This window comes from Scylla paramamosain, chromosome 15 (genome assembly GCF_035594125.1).
Source record: "Scylla paramamosain isolate STU-SP2022 chromosome 15, ASM3559412v1, whole genome shotgun sequence".
In the NCBI taxonomy this organism is placed as follows: domain Eukaryota; kingdom Metazoa; phylum Arthropoda; class Malacostraca; order Decapoda; family Portunidae; genus Scylla; species Scylla paramamosain.
In genome coordinates this window covers 9851158-9869811 of record NC_087165.1, presented here as the reverse complement: position 1 = coordinate 9869811, position 18654 = coordinate 9851158, and the positions used below count along the sequence as shown (strand labels likewise).

The following is an 18654-nucleotide window of genomic DNA, read 5'->3' as shown; positions in this document are numbered from 1 at the left end:
GCAGTGGTAGTAGAGGTAGATAGCTGTAGTAGTAGCAGTAGTAATAGTAACAGCAGCAAGCACGTAGTGAAGGGGGGATGACAAAATAACTTTAAAGGCAATCACCTCATAAGCCCCCGGGGTCCTTCAGAGAGAGAGAGAGAGAGAGAGAGAGAGAGAGAGAGAGAGAGAGAGAGAGAGAGAGAGAGAGACCGTAGCAAATTCAACGCGTGATAGGAAACACGATATGGCCGAAAACACGATACAAAAACAGAAAACGCAGGAAGAAAAACGAGAAACACGGAGGAGGAGAAAGGAGAAAGTTTTTGATGAAAGTGTATGTGATCAGATTAGTAACGGTTTGTAATCAATACACTTTTGTAGTAGTAGTATTAGTAGTAGTAGTAGTAGTAGTAGTAGTAGTGGTAAAAACAGTCGTAACAAGAGCAGCTGCAGGCGAGGTATAAAATGCATAAGTGATAAAAGAAGCAGCAGCAGCAGTGGTCGTAGTAGCAGAAGGAACAGCCGCTGCTTCCCTTCTGCCTGAGAAACCCATAAAAAAGTCTCAGGGTGAAGCTGGAAGAAACAAAGGCACGAAGAGACAGACAGAGCGAGAGAGAGAGAGAGAGAGAGAGAGAGAGAGAGAGAGAGAGAGAGAGAGAGAGAGAGAGAGAGAGAGAGAGAGAGAGAAGCAGATGGGTGACGACATATATAGAGCTATGGGGTGACTGAGGATGAGAGATCGATAGAGAGAGCAAGAGAGAGCAAGAGAGGCACGGAGGACTAGATGAGTGGCGGGGACGAGGAAGACGGAATGAGATGAGTAGGAAGAGTAAGAGTTAGAGTAGCCAGGAGGATCTGAGAGCAGTGGGGAGTAGCGGGAGAAGATCAGATTCCTACTCGTTCTCTGCTAATTGTGTGGAGGCGGGTTTTTGTCGTGTGCTGGGTAATGACTCTCCCCCATCCACTCCTCCCTGCCCACTCCCCGCCCCTTCCCCCTCCCTTCCCTTTCCTCAGCACTGCCATTTCTTCCCCTCGTACTCTTCCCCGTCCCTTCCTCCCCCTCCACCTCCTCCTCCTCCTCCTGCCCGCCACGGTGCACCTGAGCTACATGGTACAGGGAACACGGTACACACGCCCTGCATATTGATGGCAGAAGAAAACGTTCACACAGAAACACACAGCTGGGGTTGTACACACACACACACACACACACACACACACGTTTGGACATGAATCATAATTATGTGCGTGTATGTATGTAAGTGTTATGTTATTGGGTATTATCATCATTATTAATATCATTATTATCGTTGTTATCAGCATTATCATCATCACGTTTGTTTTTTTTTTTCTATTTTTTTTTTTTTTTTTTTTTTCGTTACCACCTCTTCGTTATTTTTCTTTCTGTCCTTTTCCCTCCCCTTCCCTGTCTGTCCCATCTCTCTCCCTCTCTCTCCCTCTCCCTCTCCCCTCTCCCACTCCTACTCCCACTCCCTCTCCTTCTCCCTCTCCCCTGCTCATTACAGACCAGCAGCTCACACAGGAGGCATCTCGTCTTCTCTTTACGCCAGACAACCAAAAAACACAAACTTTCCTTTTTTTTCTCTCTTGTCTTTCACTCTTTTACTTTTTTGGCAGGATTCCCGTCCCGTGTGTGTGTGTGTGTGTGTGTGTGTGTGTGTGTGTGTGTGTGTGTGTGTGTGTGTGTGTGTGTGTGTGTGTGTGTGTGTGTGTGTGTTCAATTATACCAAGTCCTACATATGTTTTTGTGGGCGCTTCGCGAAGTCTCTCCTCAGGTGCGACAGAACGCCAGGTTATAATCGTTAACCTGCAGGAGGAGGAGGAGGAGGAGGAAAAACAAAGTTAGAGACAAGGATGAAAAGATGGAGGAGGAGGGAGGGAAGCAAGAGGAAGAACAGGGGCAGGAGAAAAAAAAAAAAAGCAGGAGGGACCGAAAAAAAAAAAAACTCAAATATACCGAATGCAAATAATCATCACAAGGATAACTAGCTTGTAAAATAAATAGAAGAGAGACCGAAGAGAAAAAAAAAATTCTTTCAAGCGGGAAATGTATATTTTTCTGAAACTGTTCATGTGTTAAAGGTGTCGGGCGGCGGTGGTGGTGGTGGTGGTGGCGGTGGTGCTGGTGGTGGTGGCGGGCGGCGGCGGTGTAGCGTGAAGGAAGCCCTGACGCCCGTGGCCACACCAGGAGGCGCCTATATTTGGTGGCGTTTCGCTCGTGTGGACGCGCTGCTCCCGAAGGTCACAGAGCGAAACGCAGCCTCTCTAACAGGCGGGCATCATGAGGGCGAGGCTTTCCCGCTACTCACTTCCCCCCCACACGAACACCCACCTATCCACCCACCCAATCATTTATCCACCTACATCCTGACCCATCCACCCAATCATCTATACACTTACATCTTCACCCCACCCACCTGTTCACCCATCATCCTACATCCTCACCCACCTATCCACCTACATGCACATCCTCACCAATGCACCTGTCCACCCACACACCTGCCTACATACTCACCTACCTACCTACATTCTCATCCCACCCACCCAACCGCCACCTACATCTCTTCTCCCCATCCAGCCACCCATCCACTCCCAGCCCGGCCCATGTGAGGCTGTCACGGCGGATGGCTGCAATCGTGCCCATAGGAGGGAGAATTTATGTGCTTTAATAACATCTGTCTTTGTATGAAAATATACGTAACTCTCTCTCTCTCTCTCTCTCTCTCTCTCTCTCTCTCTCTCTCTCTCTCTCTCTCTCTCTCTCTCTCTCTCTCTCTCTCTCTCTGACAAAGACTACGTATGTTATGAATTAATGGCGTTTTTTTTTTTAACTGTGAGTGCAGACGTGTGATGCAAAGGTAATTTCAAAGCCACGTGGTGATGCAAAGGTTGCTGTCCTCGTCCTCGCACCGAAATCAAAAAACATATCTTCATTGTACAGGACGTGTTTTGAAATGCACTGTGCTCTTCCGAGAACTATTTTCAGTCACAAATTCTTGCAACCCTAAGTGTTTGAAAGAGCGTATCCTCTGCGTGCAACAGATTAAGACATACTTAGAGCAAGGACTTCAGTCATATAAGGGCGTCTTCTGGTATCAAAGACCGTGCCCTCTGCGTCAGACAAATGAATGAAGAGATATTTATAGTAAGATTATCAAGTGTATGAACAAAAAAAAACTCAATTTCATGCAGGGTTTTGCAAGGTGACCACGACCACCAACCCTCGACAAACCCGCCCGTTCACCACACATCGCCTGCACGCCTGTCTATCCAGAGGTCCCTCATTAACGCCTGTCCCTCAGCCTCTTGGTTCCATTAACGCCTGTCTCTCAGCCTCTTGGTCACTCAGTAATAGGATATACCAGTGTACTACTAAAAAGTCAGTAGGTTTGTCTGTCTGCGTGCAAGTGACAATCGAAATTTGGCAGGCGGGCAGGAATCCAACTTCAGGCGGGTCAAAACATCTTTCATTCTCATTGAAATTTCCCACTCTCTCTCTCTCTCTCTCTCTCTCTCTCTCTCTCTCTCTCTCTCTCTCTCTCTCTGGTAGGCCTCATAAAAACTTTTCCTAATGGTGGATATCCAGTGAGAAAGTTCCCATAGATTTTCCACCGAAGAATTTTACCATTATAGCTTCAATTGAGATCACAGAGAGTCTTGGGCGTGTATGAGAACGAGAGGTCAAACAGAGTGGTGAATGAATGGAATAAACCCAGTTATCAGGATGTTGGTGTCCAGTCAAGAGGAAATTTTAAAAGACTGGACAAATTTATGGACAGGGATGACGCACGTTTTATACAGGGACTGCCACGTATATGCTTGATGGCCAGGCAGCTTCCTATATTTTATGTTCGTATGTTATGATGCAGGCGCTGGTCTTTCACACTCGCCAGAGGTCAGAAAAAACGTGACTTCGTATTAACTCACCACTAACAATTGCTTCCTCACGTTCATTTCTTTACTATAAGGCAGATGAGTTATAAACAGAAGCAAACATGACCCGCACCGCTTTTGTAGTTGCACACTTGAAATTTGGGGCGTCCCTCATTCTGGTTCCTGCGTTAAGAGCTTGTATTATGCCTTCAGTGCTGGATATCGCAATGAAAGGGTTGAGAGCTGGAAGGTAGCAGTTGAGAGGTAAGGAGGAGGAGATTGAAGGGCGGAAGAAAAATAAAGAAATCTAATGATGAGAATTATGAAAATGAAGACGAGGTGAGCAATATAACAAAATAAAATTGCGATGAAAACGAAAGACAAGGAGAAACCAAAGAAAAATAATTACGAATGATCAAGAGGCTGGAGTTACGAGAGAGAAGTTGATCAAAAATAAGACCCATCACATATCAAACCAACTGGGAAGAGAAAATAATTTGAAGAAAGCTAACAAGAAGTGAAGTTCAAGACCTGAAGCACGATTTGGGTAACAGTGAAGAAGAAGAACAAGCCGGGTAGAAATAAGACATTGTGTAGGACATGAGGGAGAGCCAATATTACAGACTTACAGCGGAAAAAACAGCAGTGGGGAGACGCGATGACCTCCCTGCGCTCAGCATATCAAGCGATCAACACTCTGACAGAAAAACCGCTGGCTGCTGCTGCTACTCCTGAGAGAGAGAGAGAGAGAGAGAGAGAGAGAGAGAGAGAGAGAGAGAGAGAGAGAGAGAGAGAGAGAGAGAGAGAGAGAGAGAGAGAATATGTACAAAAAATAAAGAAATAGTGGAAAGAGTACGTGAGAAAAGGATAAAAGTGAGTGAGGATGAGAGGGAGGGAGGGAGGGAGGGAAGCAGAGGAGAGAGAAAATATTCTCACGTCCAGCTAAGCGTTGTTGCCACTTTGAGCCTCCTCTCTCTCTCTCTCTCTCTCTCTCTCTCTCTCTCTCTCTCTCTCTCTCTCTCTCTCTCTCTCGGGGTAAATAATATATATACGATTTTATACGGCACTTTGATAAGTCCAATTATATATATATATATATATATATATATATATATATATATATATATATATATATATATATATATATATATATATATATATATATATATATATATATATATATAATTGGACTTATCAAAGTGCCGTAAAAAATCGTAAATATATTATTTACCCCGAGAGAGAGAGAGAGAGAGAGAGAGAGAGAGAGAGAGAGAGAGAGAGAGAGAGAGAATGAATATATACCTGGCGGTCACTCAGGCGTGAACGGCCATCATTTTTCCCTGAGCGTCGTCAGCCATATGCCGGGAGTGCGCGGCGTGGAGGTGTCTGTGTGGGGGTGTCGCTGTGTGTGCGTGTTTATGTGTGTGTGTGTGTGTGTGTGTGTGTGTGTGTGTGTGTGTGTGTGTGTGTGTGTGTGTGTGTGTTTCCTGGGGTCATCTTTTAACTGCTCTAGCTGGTGACGATGGTGATGGTGATGATAATGGTAATGGTAATTTTTGGTGCGTTTCGTAAGTCATTCCATATGTTAACACTGTCATCTGTCTATTAGTGGCCTGCCTCTCTCTCTCTCTCTCTCTCTCTCTCTCTCTCTCTCTCTCTCTCTCTCTCTCTCTCTCTCTCTCTCTCTCTCTCTCTCTCTCTTGCTTGTTCGTTTTCGGAGTTTGTTGTATTTTTCCTTATAAAAGTTTTGCGAGTGTTAGTTTAGTGTTACGGACTTGTAATATTTCCTAGCTTGCCTTTATCATATTATTATTATTATTATTATTATTATTATTATTATTACACCATTGGTTACTTTGCTGTCATGGAAAATTTTACTGATTTTTTTTTCCTTTTCAACAGCTGCACACACACACACACACACACACACACCTACACACACACACACACACACACACACACACACACTTTCCTATCTATCTCCTTCGTCCTCTCCAAGCTGTTGCCTCCTTACGGGCCAACGGGTGCTTGTTTGTCCAGGTAACAAGGAAGGACTGTCAAGGACAAACAATTTTGGTCCCTGAGGTTAGCAAAATTATGGAGAACACCTGCAATAAATCGCAATGAGAAGTGGACGGAAGCAGCACAAAGGGGGAGGAGGAGGAGGAGGAGGAGGAGGAGGAGGAGAAACAGAGGTAAGAGAAGAAAGAACAGAAGGAGGAGAAGGAAAATGTGGAAGAAAAAGAGGAGAAATAGGAGGCAAAGAAGGAGAAACAGAGGCAGAAGAGAAGGAAAAAAGAGGAGGAGTAGGAAGAAGAGGAGGAGTAGGAAGAAGAAGAGGAAGAGGAGGAGTGAACCAAAATGAGAGGGAAACTCCTGCCAGAAGAAGGAAGGTGCAGAGTATCAAGTGAAGTTGTGACGTCGTAAAAGAAGAGTAAAATAGGAGAGAGAGAGAGAGAGAGAGAGAGAGAGAGAGAGAGAGAGAGAGAGAGAGAGAGAGAGAGAGAGAGAGAGAGAGAGACCTGGGGGAGGGGGGAAGGGTACATAAAAGAGAAATCTAAGAAGGGACAGATAAGACCAACACGAGGGAGCGGATCTGACGCTTCAAATAGAGACTGGAAGTAAGGAGAGGAGAGGAGAGGCGAGGCGAGGAGAGAAGAGGAGAAAAAACATAAGGGGATAAGAGAAAAAAAGGATAAGAAGAGACATTACTGACGTACTTGAATAACAGGCAAGGAGAAAATAGATTAAATTACAAGAAATATATATACTAAAGGGAAAGAGAAGGAAGAAAATCGACGGTGGATGAGATGAAAAGATAAACAAGATGAAATTTTAACGTATTCTCCATATGAAGACTATAACCGGAAAGAAGACAAGGAAAAGTGATAAAAAAAAAAAGGTTAAAGGGGAAGAAAAGGAAAGTACATGAGGAAAGAAAGGAAAAAAAAAAAATATATATATATATATATATATATATATATATATATATATATATATATATATATATATATATATATATATATATATATATATATATATATATATATAAAAGAAACTTAACGTACTAGCAAAAAAAGAAAACAGAAGAGGTAAAATGAGTAGAAATATATAAAAAAAAAAAAGAGGGGAAGAGAAGGAAAAATCATGAGAAAAAAAGATGAGAAATACAGTAAAGAAAATAGAAAAGATAAAATAATCAAAGAAAGACGACGAGATGAGAGGACAAGAAAAAAAAAAACATGGAGAAACGTGAAATAATAGCAAGTGAAGATGTGAGGAACGAAAACAAAATATGAGGGAAGAGAAGAAAAACAAACACGGAAAAGATAAATAATTATTGTACTCGAAGAAGAGAAGAAGAAGGGAGAACGAAAATAAATATATGAGAGAAGAGAAAAATAAAAACAAACAAGGAAAAGAAAAATAATTATCGTACTTGAAGAGAAAGAAAAAGAAAAAAAGAAAATTACATCAGAGGAGAAGAGGAGAGGAAAAGAAAGAAAAATTTACGTCAAAAAAAAAACACGAGGAAGAGACATACAGTACAAGAGAAAAGGAGAAAATCAGAGAGAAAAAGAGAAACAAACAAAAAAACGCACATAAAGAAAACAGAACAAAAAAAAATATCAGAATACAAAAACAAGTAGAAGAAAAATGATGACTTATCGTAACTGTAGAGGAGAGAGGGAAGCAGAGTACACAAGCAGAAGAGGAAGAGAACGACATGAAAGGAGACGATCTTCAACAATAATGAGCTTGTGCATTGTTATTTATGCACGATGATAAACTGCAATGCGCTGGAGGCAAGGAGGAGGAGGAGGAGGAGAGAGAGAGAGAGGAAGGAGAGAGGGCAGGGCGGGAAATTAGTAGCAACAGAAAATGCATACACGTACAGGCGGAAAAAAAAAAAAAGACACGGGGAGAGGTGGGAGGACGGGAGATGGCGAGGGGTGAGGAGGGAGGGGAGGAAGCCAACAAGGAAGGGCGGGAGGGAGGGAGGGAAGGTGGGTGGGTGAGAGAGAGAGAGAGAGAGAGAGAGAGAGAGAGAGAGAGAGAGAGAGAGAGAGAGAGAGAGAGAGAGAGAGAGAGAGAGAGAGAGAGAGAGCAAAATTTAATTAGAAAACAATAATGAGAAGTAAAGAAAACAAGAATCAGTCAAGGATGCGAAGACACAGAGGAAAAAGAGAGAGAGAAAGGAAGAGGAGAGAAAAAGAGAGACAGAATAAGACGAAGAGATTAGAGAGAAGCAAAATTTAATTAACAAACAATGATGAAAAGTAAAGAAAACAAAAATTAGACGAAGATGCAAAAAGACAGAGAAGAAAGAAAAGAAAAAAAGGACAGAAAGAGAGAGTGAGAGAGGAAGAGAGCAAGAGGAGGAAAGAGACAGACAGAAGAAGAAGAAGAAGGAGAGAGAAGGTCTGGTCTCCTCCATTGTCTTCCCTTGCGGCTAAGACTGCCAACTCTTAATCTCAATATCTGGGCTAATAACGTCAAGCGGCCCCCAGTGATAGCCTGAGTTGGTAACGCTGCTCCCGGACACCACGGAATGTTATACTGGGGGTGGAGGGGAGGAAGAGAGACGGGCTGGCAGGAGGAGGAGGAGGAGAGGAGGAGAGGAGGAGAGGAGGAGAGTGGATCAGGGTGAAGAGGAGAGGAGAGGAAGCGGAGGGGAGAGAGTACACGGGAGTAAGGTGATGACGAGGGGAGAATAGACGAAGATTATGGGATGGCAGGATAAAGGATGGTCTTGAAGAGATAGGGAGAGTTCCTGCTGCCTCTCTTTCTCCTCAGCACACGATAACTGGCAAGGGACAAGACAGAGGAAGAGACAGAGAGAGAGAGAGAGAGAGAGAGAGGGGAGGTGTGCGGGATAATGAGAGCGGGTCTAGAGAGGGAAGTGAATGTAGAGAGGAAATGCTTCAGAAAACTAAATATGGTTAAAGTGAGTAGATAAAGATTAAAAATATGGAAGAATACGACAGGAAAGCGTAGTTGTGGATAAGAAAAGAAACAAAAGAAGAGAGGGAAAAAATGTAATTACGCAAAAGATGTGAAAAGAAATCTATATAAAAATGAAAAAAATGAATCAATGAGAACAAAAATTAATGAAAGAGGTAAAGGGAATGGAAAAAGATAAAAAATACTGAATTATTCTCTCTCTCTCTCTCTCTCTCTCTCTCTCTCTCTCTCTCTCTCTCTCTCTCTCTCTCTCTCTCTCTCTCTCTCTCTCTCTCTCTTGGTGTGACGCCCCCACAATGAGAAATCCAATCAGACACTCCCAGCAGAAGTAAAGGTTTGCAATGTAGAGAGGAAGCTGCTGCAGGAAGAACATAATGAACCCAAGGGCATTGTAAGTTACTCACTGGGAAGAACTCAGGACTGTATTCTTAATTAAACACTTCGTCATATCTCTTACAGCCTGCAGTGGCCATTACTGTAAGGGGAAGGAATTCTAAAGGTGTTTTCATTATTCCAGTGATAGTTTAATAAGGAGTCTGCATTACCAATAGAAAAAAATACCCATGAGAACTCCGAGTAACCATTCTTTAACTTTCAAAAATAGTCGATGAGAGAACAAGGCATTTAAGAATACGTTAACCAGGCTACAGAGAACGCTAGGGTGGTTTGGCGCGTTCCAAGGGTGTTTTCAGTATTCAAGTGATAGTCTAACGAAGAATCTGCCTCAATAGAAAAGACACCAATAAAAATCCCACTAAGCATCTCTGCGGCCTTTGGAAAGAGGCGTTGAAGAATACGTTCACCAGAATGGGTGAAAGGTTTGTAAAGAAGTTTTCATTATTTTGGTGATAGTTTGATTTGGAGTCTGCATCATCAATAAGAAAAACATAAGAACCTAACACACTCTCTCTGTGGCCTGTGAAAACCGTCCTGATCAGCAAAGGTGCTGAAGAGTACGAGTCTCAGCATTACTCGCAGCACCCCTTGAGCGAGCCAGCGTTGAAGGGCCCGACGCCGAGCACTCCACCACGCGGAATGGGTGAAGAACGAGCACACAATGGGTAATAAAAATGAAAGCCAGGCGTACCAACCCACCACCCACCACCATCACCGCCCCACCCTGCTTAGCGACCCACACAAATGGAAAGAAAAAAAAGGGAGGAAGGGGAGACTTCTTTTCACCGCCGCGGGACTCGAATGAGAGCGTGAATCGGGCGACAGAAAATTGAGACAGAGGAAAAAAAAGTAGATGCATAAATTAATTAAACGGTGGCAGTGTGAATGTTGTGCAAAAGCAGAGATTAAGAAAAATATGAGGTTGACTTTTTTTTAAATCTCAAGGAAACCGAAAATAATAATAATAATAATAATAATAATAATAATAATAATAATAATAATAATAATAATAATAATAATAATAACCCAAAAAAGGCTAAAAAGTGTCAGTTTTAAAAATATCGGATAAAAACTCATAAAAAACTAACATAGATCGGATATTTTCTGGTGAAAGACCGCATTACAAGAAAGGGAAAATACAGAAATTAATAAAAAAGAGCAGGAAAAAAACAAAAATCTAAAATAACATAAAAAGAATAGGATAAAAAAAGCAGCAGGTTAGATTAAAAGGAAATTGGAAATAAAATCAAGGAAAAATTAATGATAAATGTGATAAACAGACGGAAAAGTTCTGTAAAAATACTGATTAACACGAGAGAGAGAGAGAGAGAGAGAGAGAGAGAGAGAGAGAGAGAGAGAGAGAGAGAGAGAGAGAGAGAGAGAGAGAGAGAGAGCGGGAAACAAGCATGAGGAAATGAAGACAGCAGACAGACGGACAAACAAGGAAATACACGAGAGAGAAGAACAGGTGGAAATTCAGCTTGGGTTGTTTACAGCAGAGTTACGGTGACCTGAGGGGGCGGGGGGCTGGGAGAGGAACAACAAAATCGATAATAAAAATATAAACTGTTAGTGCTGCTGTTGCTACTACTACTACTACTCAACAACAACAACAACAACAACGTGAAAAAAAAAGCATCAACACTACCTACCACCAACTACCTACTACTACTACTACTACTACTTACTACTACTATCACTAACACCTCTGCTACTTCTAATACTATCACTACTATTACTATTATTACCTACTGAATGTGCATGTGTGTGTGTGTGTGTGTGTGTGTGTGTGTGTGTGTGTGTGTGTGAGGAATGCCGGTCAGTTAGACAAAGCGACAAGACCGAACGTTTTTGTCAACATATTTCGGCAACACTCGTATTCGCCACAAGTCGTAAAACTGGTGAAGCATACTCTGGCATACCACATTACGACCGATTGTGTACTTGTGTGTGTGTGTGTGTGTGTGTGTGTGTGTGTGGAGGGAGCATCTGTGTCTTTAGCGGCGATTGCATGGGTAGATTTGAGTGCGTGTGTGTTTGAAAGGAGTGTGTGAAGGTCAATATGCATGTACATTTTCGAGGGCAAGAAAATATTCGTGTGCTTAATGAAGGGAAGGTCATCAAACTATCGTCCTCTTTATCTTCACTTCTTTCCTCTCTAACTCCTCTCCTCTATTCATTTTCAATTTACTCTTTCTCCTCAACATCTCTAAAACACAAAAAACCTCACCTATTAATTTTGTCTTCTCTCCTCTCTGCTCCTCTCGTCTCCTCTCCTCATTGTTAATTTACTCTCTCGTCCTCCTGAGCATGCTCGAAAACACAGCAGCACCGTAAAAGGCTCAGCAGTCAGGACGAACTAACCAAATGAAGTGGCCACGTTAATGCAAAAGCCGTGATACAACTCAGGCGGGTGACACCTGTGACAACGACACTTTCACGGCGGGTTTGTGTGTGTGTGTGTGTGTGTGTGTGTGTGTGTGTGTAGCGGACCCGTTGCCTACCTGAAACCACATTTACCCAAGTCAACCTCTTCGCGCGCCTCCACCTGTTATTCAGCCTGCCTCTCTTCCTCTTCTCCAGTCACCTATCCTGCTTTTCCCTCTGCATTCACCGCTCTTTAGCACAGAAGTGAAGCACACCTCAGCCTTCTAAACCGTCCCGACATGTCCTTCCATTCCTACCCAGCCTGCAACCTTCCATTGCTTCTAGTACTATCACAGTCAGTAGTCCAGTTACACTTTGTTCTCATTTTTGTGTTTGTGTTCTGTGATAAGAAGTCCTCCGATCTGCTAAGAATCTATAACTTGTCAGGATAAATAGGGAGAGTATGGCCAGTGTGGTCACAAAATGCATTTATTACCAATCCGAACGCTTGGACATTATTTACGTAATTTTCTGTGATCTAAAAATAATGAAAAATTTTAAAATCTGAAGTTACATAATAAAACTTAAATACATCGAAGAAAACCATTTTCTTTTGATATCATTGAAGTGACTAAGTGATCTATAAAATAAAGACAAATTAAAGAAACATACGATAACATTACAAAACTTAAACTGAAGAAAACACAAACACACGGGCTCTCTCTCTATCTCCTTCCTCTTCCTCTCCCTCTCCCTCTCCCTCTCTCTCACCATGAAATAAAACCATGGAAAACCAAGAGAAAAAAAAATACATATATTGTGGACGTGCGAACATTGTGGTCCACTGATCTGGGGAAAAAAATGTGTATCTTTATCCTCTAAAGAAATTTACACCTTTTTTTCTTAAACTTTTTTTCGATTATATATATACATTTTTTTTTTCGTGCAACGTATTGAAGAAGGCACAGGTGATAGTGAATGTGTGTGTGTGTGTGTGTGTGTGTGTGTGTGTGTGTGTGTGTGTGTGTGTGTGTGTGTATAGACAATATTAAAACGAAAGAGAGAGGGAGTGACAAAACCTAATCTCTCTCTCTCTCTCTCTCTCTCTCTCTCTCTCTCTCTCTCTCTCTCTCTCTCTCTCTCTCTCTCTCTCTCTCTCTCTCTCTCTCCTGAGAAACACTGCATTTCCCTTCGAGTCAGTCCCTTAATTCTCCTCCTCCTCCTCCTCCTCCTCCTCCTCCTCCTCTTGTTCTTCCTCCTCTACATTAACGCTCACCATAAATCTCTCTCTCTCTCTCTCTCTCTCTCTCTCTCTCTCTCTCTCTCTCTCTCTCTCTCTCTCTCTCTCTCTCTCTCTCTCTCTCTCTGTCTCTCTCTCTCTCTGGCTTTCTTATTCTTATTTTGTTTTCTTGATTCTTATCCTCATTCTCTCTCTTCTTCCTCTTTTCTTCAATTTTTTTTTCTCTATCTGGCAACATCTGTTTTTTTTTTCTGTCATCTATCAGTTTCCTTGTTCATATTTCTACACTTGCTTATATAACTGATTTTTTTCAATTTTTTTCGATTTTTTTTTCCTCTTGTATTTATCTTATTTATTTACTTATCTATTTATTTATTTATTTGGTTCTTGGTTTCAGCCCCGTTATTACATTCCCAACATACGTATTCACAATAACGAACGTGTGGTGTAGACTGATAAATAACACAATAAGTATACAAATGCAGGTATAAAAAGCGAGAATTTCTTATTATGTTTCCTCTTGCTTAACTTCCTCCTCCTTACCGAGTATTTATATTTCCTCTTCTTATACGTATCTTCCATCTATTTATTTATCTGTCGCGTCCTTCCTCTTTTTATTTTTTTTTTATCTCTGTTTCCTTTTGTTTCCACTGAGTCACTTCAGATCGTGGCTCATCCTTTCCCTTCCCTCCCCTCCTTCAGTCCTCTCCCTCCCTTCCTCCCTCTCTTCCCTCCTTCCCTCCTCATCTCCTCCTTCAGGTGCTAGAGAGAGAAAGAGAGAGAGAGAGAGAGAGAGAGAGAGAGAGAGAGAGAGAGAGAGAGAGAGAGAGAGAGAGAGAGAGAGAGAGAAAGAGTCTCCATCTGGCGCCGATAAATCAGGCAAGGGAAGAAAGTGTTGTGCGGGGTGTCAGGCAGGGCCCCGAAGAGAAGGGGAGGGAGGAAAGGAGAGAATGGAAGAGGGGAGAGAGGGAGAGGGAGAGGGAGAGGGAGAGGGAGAGAAGCTTAGAGTGTTAGACAACCACAGCTTTTTGGCGCCAGACTTATTGATTGTCTTTTGTTCTTCCTCAAAAGTTTTTCTATTTTATTTATTTTTATTTATTTATTTTTTTTTTTTTAAGGAAAGGCATCAGGCACCAGTTGTTTTCTCCGTTGAGTGCACAAGCCAAACCTAGTCCATCGAAAACTGCACATTTGTCTTTTGCGTTCTGTCAGGAAAGAAAAGAAGGTTAGGCACCAGTTGTTTCTCCGCTCACTTTACATACAAGCCAAACTTAAGCCTTCGAAAACTTCACACGGAAAAGAACATCAGGCACCAGTTCACTTTACATACGAACCAAAGTTAATCCATCGAAAACTGCATACCTCTCTTTCGCATTCTGCCAAAGGAGACGAGAGAAAATATTGCCCGACTGAACTATCATCACTTTGGGTTACGAAGTTCAAGTAGGTAAGCCGGTGTCACCACTCCCATCACACACACACACACACACACACACACACACATTCCGCAATAAAAGGAGGCAGGAATTTAACAATTGTTCCTTCCAGCAGGTCATTAGGGAAAGGTAATGACTCAGGTGTTGCTTCCATTTCGTGACGATAAACTTGCCTCCATCTTTGTCTGGCCTTCTATTTGCTAAACTCTCTCTCTCTCTCTCTCTCTCTCTCTCTCTCTCTCTCTCTCTCCTCTCTCTCTCTCCTCTCTCTCTCTCTCTCTCTCTCTCTCTCTCTCTCTCTCCGTGTAATGACTATATTTAATACATTGGAGCACAAATGACAATTATTCCACCACTTGCTTTAATTGGTGCTTGTGTAATGGCAGTACCAAGGGAGGGCGCCACCACCATCGCTTCCCACGAACAGAACCTCTCTATAAAATGATAAGATAACACGAGACATACAAGACACCTCAGAAAATACATGGCTTTTCTCTCGTAACTTCTACTCCTTTAATTTTTCTAAGGAAGGAATGGCAGCATCTACCTTTTATATGTTTTTATTTTTTTTTCTCTCTCTAATACAATAAAATTAATGTACGTAATTTTAACGGTACTTCTCTTCCTCCTTCCAGCCTCGTCCCCCCATGACAGCGAGAAACTTCCCCCCGTCATTCTGGAACAGCCACTACCAAGCGTCGTCCTCCTCGTCATCGTCCTCCTCATCATCATCGTCACGACCACCTAGCTTGGCGGGTCAGCTTGGGTCGTCGCCTGGGGAGCTTGTACGACCCCTACCACCCCGGCGGCCTCCCTCATCCCCTACAGGCCTCAGCGCACGATCCCTGGGCGGGCCTATTCTCTCTCCTCACCAGGTATGGGGTTGTAGTTAAATCGTTCCATGGTTGTTGTATTTACACTACGACCACTGTTAACTAATCCCTTCGCTGCTTGAGTATTTTACAGTAATCATAATTTTATAGATAATTATGAGCTACGGTTTCCTAAATAGTTCTGTTACATAGGAAAAGACGAAATTAAATGCCTATTTCCTTATCATTCTTTTTCTGTTGGTGTGTGTCTCTGTGTAATCTCGGAAACAAACTTATATTGCCTACTTTTTTTCCTTTAATAAGGATTAGAGTTGTTTATTTTTTTCAGTCATTTGAGGACAAATATCATATCCACAATTACAAATATTGCTGCAATAACAATCATTAATTGCTACCACAACTACCGACCACCACCACGACGAACAGTAACAAGAATAACACCACAAGCCACCACCACCACCACCTACGAACAGTAACACCATCACCACAACTGTAACCATCACCACCACCACCACCATCGTCACTGCACACACCGCCGTTAAGAAAACCAACATCACCACTACCACCACCATTACCACTGACATGACCACCATCACCACCACCACAACCACTACCATTACCATCATTGCTGCGGCTGGACGAAAAAACACAAATTAGCAGCTGTCACCACCAACACACAAACACACACACACACCACCACCACCACCACCACCACCATTCACCGCTCTGCCATCACCAATACTCGTGATCACAATAATTCATGAACTTTGCCATCCCCATCACCATTATTATTACCATTACCTGACCACCGCAACCACCACCACCACCACCTCCGCCACCATCACCGCCACCTCCATCGCTACTCGCAAATATATTTACCGCAATAAAGAAAAGAAAGAAATAACTGAGTATTTCGTTTATACAAAAGATATGTCCACCTCCCACCACATAATTGACTTATCTTAATTCAAATAAATAAAATAATCACCTATACTTCCTTTCCTTTCCGCTCTCTCTCTCTCTCTCTCTCTCTCTCTCTCTCTCTCTCTCTCTCTCTCTCTCTCTCTCTCTCTCTCTCTCTCTCTCGTTTCTTCGTCTTCTCTCTCTCTCTCTCTCTCTCGTTTCTTCGTCTTCTTTGTCTCTTTTTTTTCTTAATGTTCTTGTTATTATCTTTTTTTTTTTAATCATATACTTTAGCTATTTGAATTTTTATTTTATTTTATTTTGTTCTTAACATTTTATCATTCCATTTTTTTATTTATATTTTTTTTCAGTCTTATTTCACTTATTTATTCATCTATTCTATCATTTATTTACGATTTTTCCTCCCTTTTTTCTCCTAATGTAAGGAGTTGGCGGCGCCGTGCACGATTCTAGATTCTCCCCCAGCTGTACCTGCCAATTGCATAATTTTCTAAGACTCCCATCCTTTCCATTCCACCGCCGGTATTCCTTCCCTCCATCAACAGCAGTCCTTCCTCACCTGCCGTGTTCTCATCACTTAACGCTAAACACAAGAGACAAGCAGACTTTCACGCAAGTTATTACGACTGCTAACTCCTGTGTTCGTGTAACAATCATCATTCTGAGTGTCAGTTCCGCTGCTTGTTTTACTCTTGAGGAATTGTAATTGTCGCACATTAATTCTATTTGACTCTCATGAACTATCACAACACACACACACACACACACACACACACACACACCGTGTAGTGTAGTGGTTAGCACGCTCGGCTCACAACCAAGAAGGCTCGGGTTCGAATCCCGGGCGCGGCAAGACAAATGGGCGAGCCTCTTAATGTGTAGCCCCTGTTCACCTAGCAGTAAGTAGGTACGGGATGTAACCCGAGGTTGTGACCTCGCTGTCCCGGTGTGTGGTGTGCCATTGGTCTCAGTCCTACCCGAAGATCGGCCACTATGAGCTCTGAGCTCTTTCCGTAGGGGAACGGCTGGCTGGGTGACCAGCAGACGACCGTAGGTGAATCACACACACAATGAAAAAATGGCGTGAATAAATTTAAACTTTAACATAATCAACACCATATTTTATTAATCTTTTTTTTTTCTATATCCAACACCAGGGATATTTTTTAATAATATTTTTTACCCTCCCTTTTTTTAACAATGACATTTAATTAATAATATAATATATATACTCGTATATATATATATATATATATATATATATATATATATATATATATATATATATATATATATATATATATATATATATATATATATAATTTTTTTTTCCACGTGTCATTTTTACCAAGTACCACCTCCTTATCGTGGTGCCATTTTCTTTACGAAGTACCACCACCATCACCATCACCACCACCATCACCACAACCTCCAGTAATCACAATCCCCTTATTTTGGTGCCATCTTTTTACCGAGTACGACCACCACCACTAACCCCAGTCCCCACCCACAGGCATACGGGCACCGCAGCATGGCGCACGACATGTACCAGGCCGCCATGTCCAGCGTGCCGTCATCCTCGAGGGCATACCACCACCACCACCACCAGTACCCTTCCCTCTCCCTACAGCCTCACCACCTGCCGCGCCTCCCGACCGTCGCCCCCGTCCCCTCGCAGGTAAGGCTGTGCAATGCTGCTACAGTAACTTCCCCCTGCGGCATCAAAGCGTCAGTTCTCTCTGGACTCTTGACCCCCTCAAATTTTGGATGACCCTTTTGACTACATTCTTTGAGGATTGGTATCTTCAGTGGGCCTTTTCTTCGTAGTCTTTTTGTTGCGCTAGGCCACTGTCCCCTATGAAAAATCTTACTTGCGTTAATATCTGATGAATTTACTACGCATGATAAAAGATAAGGGAAACTACAAGAAGCCGTGAGACCTACACGTGATAATCCAATTTTCATTTTTGTTTTTTTGTTTTCTATTCTTGATTTGAGTTCCTGATTTTAACTTCGTATTAGACCAAAAAAAAATATTGTTTTGAATATTAAAGTGTATGTTTTGGTCAATAATAAACTAACTATTGCACAAAGTATAGTCATATTTACATAAACAAAATAAATGTAAGCAGTTATCAAATCTGTAGTAAACCAAACATTATACACTAACTGGAAACAAAATATTGACAGTTTCACATTTTCATAATAACAAATGCAGCTTAGAATGTCATGAATTACCACACACACACACACACACACACACACACAGTCTTCCTTCCCCCGCCTCTACCGCAGCACTCACTCCCTCTCTCCCTTCCTCCCCTCCTCCTCGCCAGATGGGGGTGGGCAAGCCAGAGGGATGGGGTGCCCGCTACCACGACCACTTCCCCGGCCCAGAATTCACACATGGCCTCGACTCAAACTACTCAGCCACCCCACACTACCCTAGCGTCCCAGGTGAGAGAGAGAGAGAGAGAGAGAGAGAGAGAGAGAGAGAGAGAGAGAGAGAGAGAGAGAGAGAATGACAAAATTAATATAGGACCGTATTCATAAGTCACTTCTGCCTGATCTACATTACTCTCAACAGGCTCTAGCTATTGGAATTTACAAGGAGTTT

General features: G+C 42.4%; 1 protein-coding gene and 1 long non-coding RNA gene across 3 annotated transcripts in view; one reads left to right on the top strand and one right to left on the bottom strand.

Annotated features, from left to right (window-relative positions):
- LOC135107400 (uncharacterized) overlaps positions 1–18654 on the top strand; it is a 71055-nt gene that overhangs the window by 50961 nt on the left and 1440 nt on the right. Inside the window, exons 4-6 of the mRNA XM_064017227.1 lie at positions 14916–15155; positions 17551–17715; positions 18374–18494. Coding sequence (XP_063873297.1) covers positions 14916–14931 — 16 coding nt within the window. The 3' untranslated portion in view covers positions 14932–15155; positions 17551–17715; positions 18374–18494. The remainder of the gene's footprint in view (positions 1–14915; positions 15156–17550; positions 17716–18373; positions 18495–18654) is intronic.
- Positions 1–18654, bottom strand: part of LOC135107402 (uncharacterized) — an 83439-nt gene that overhangs the window by 63556 nt on the left and 1229 nt on the right. The gene's annotated exons all lie outside the window — the stretch shown is intronic.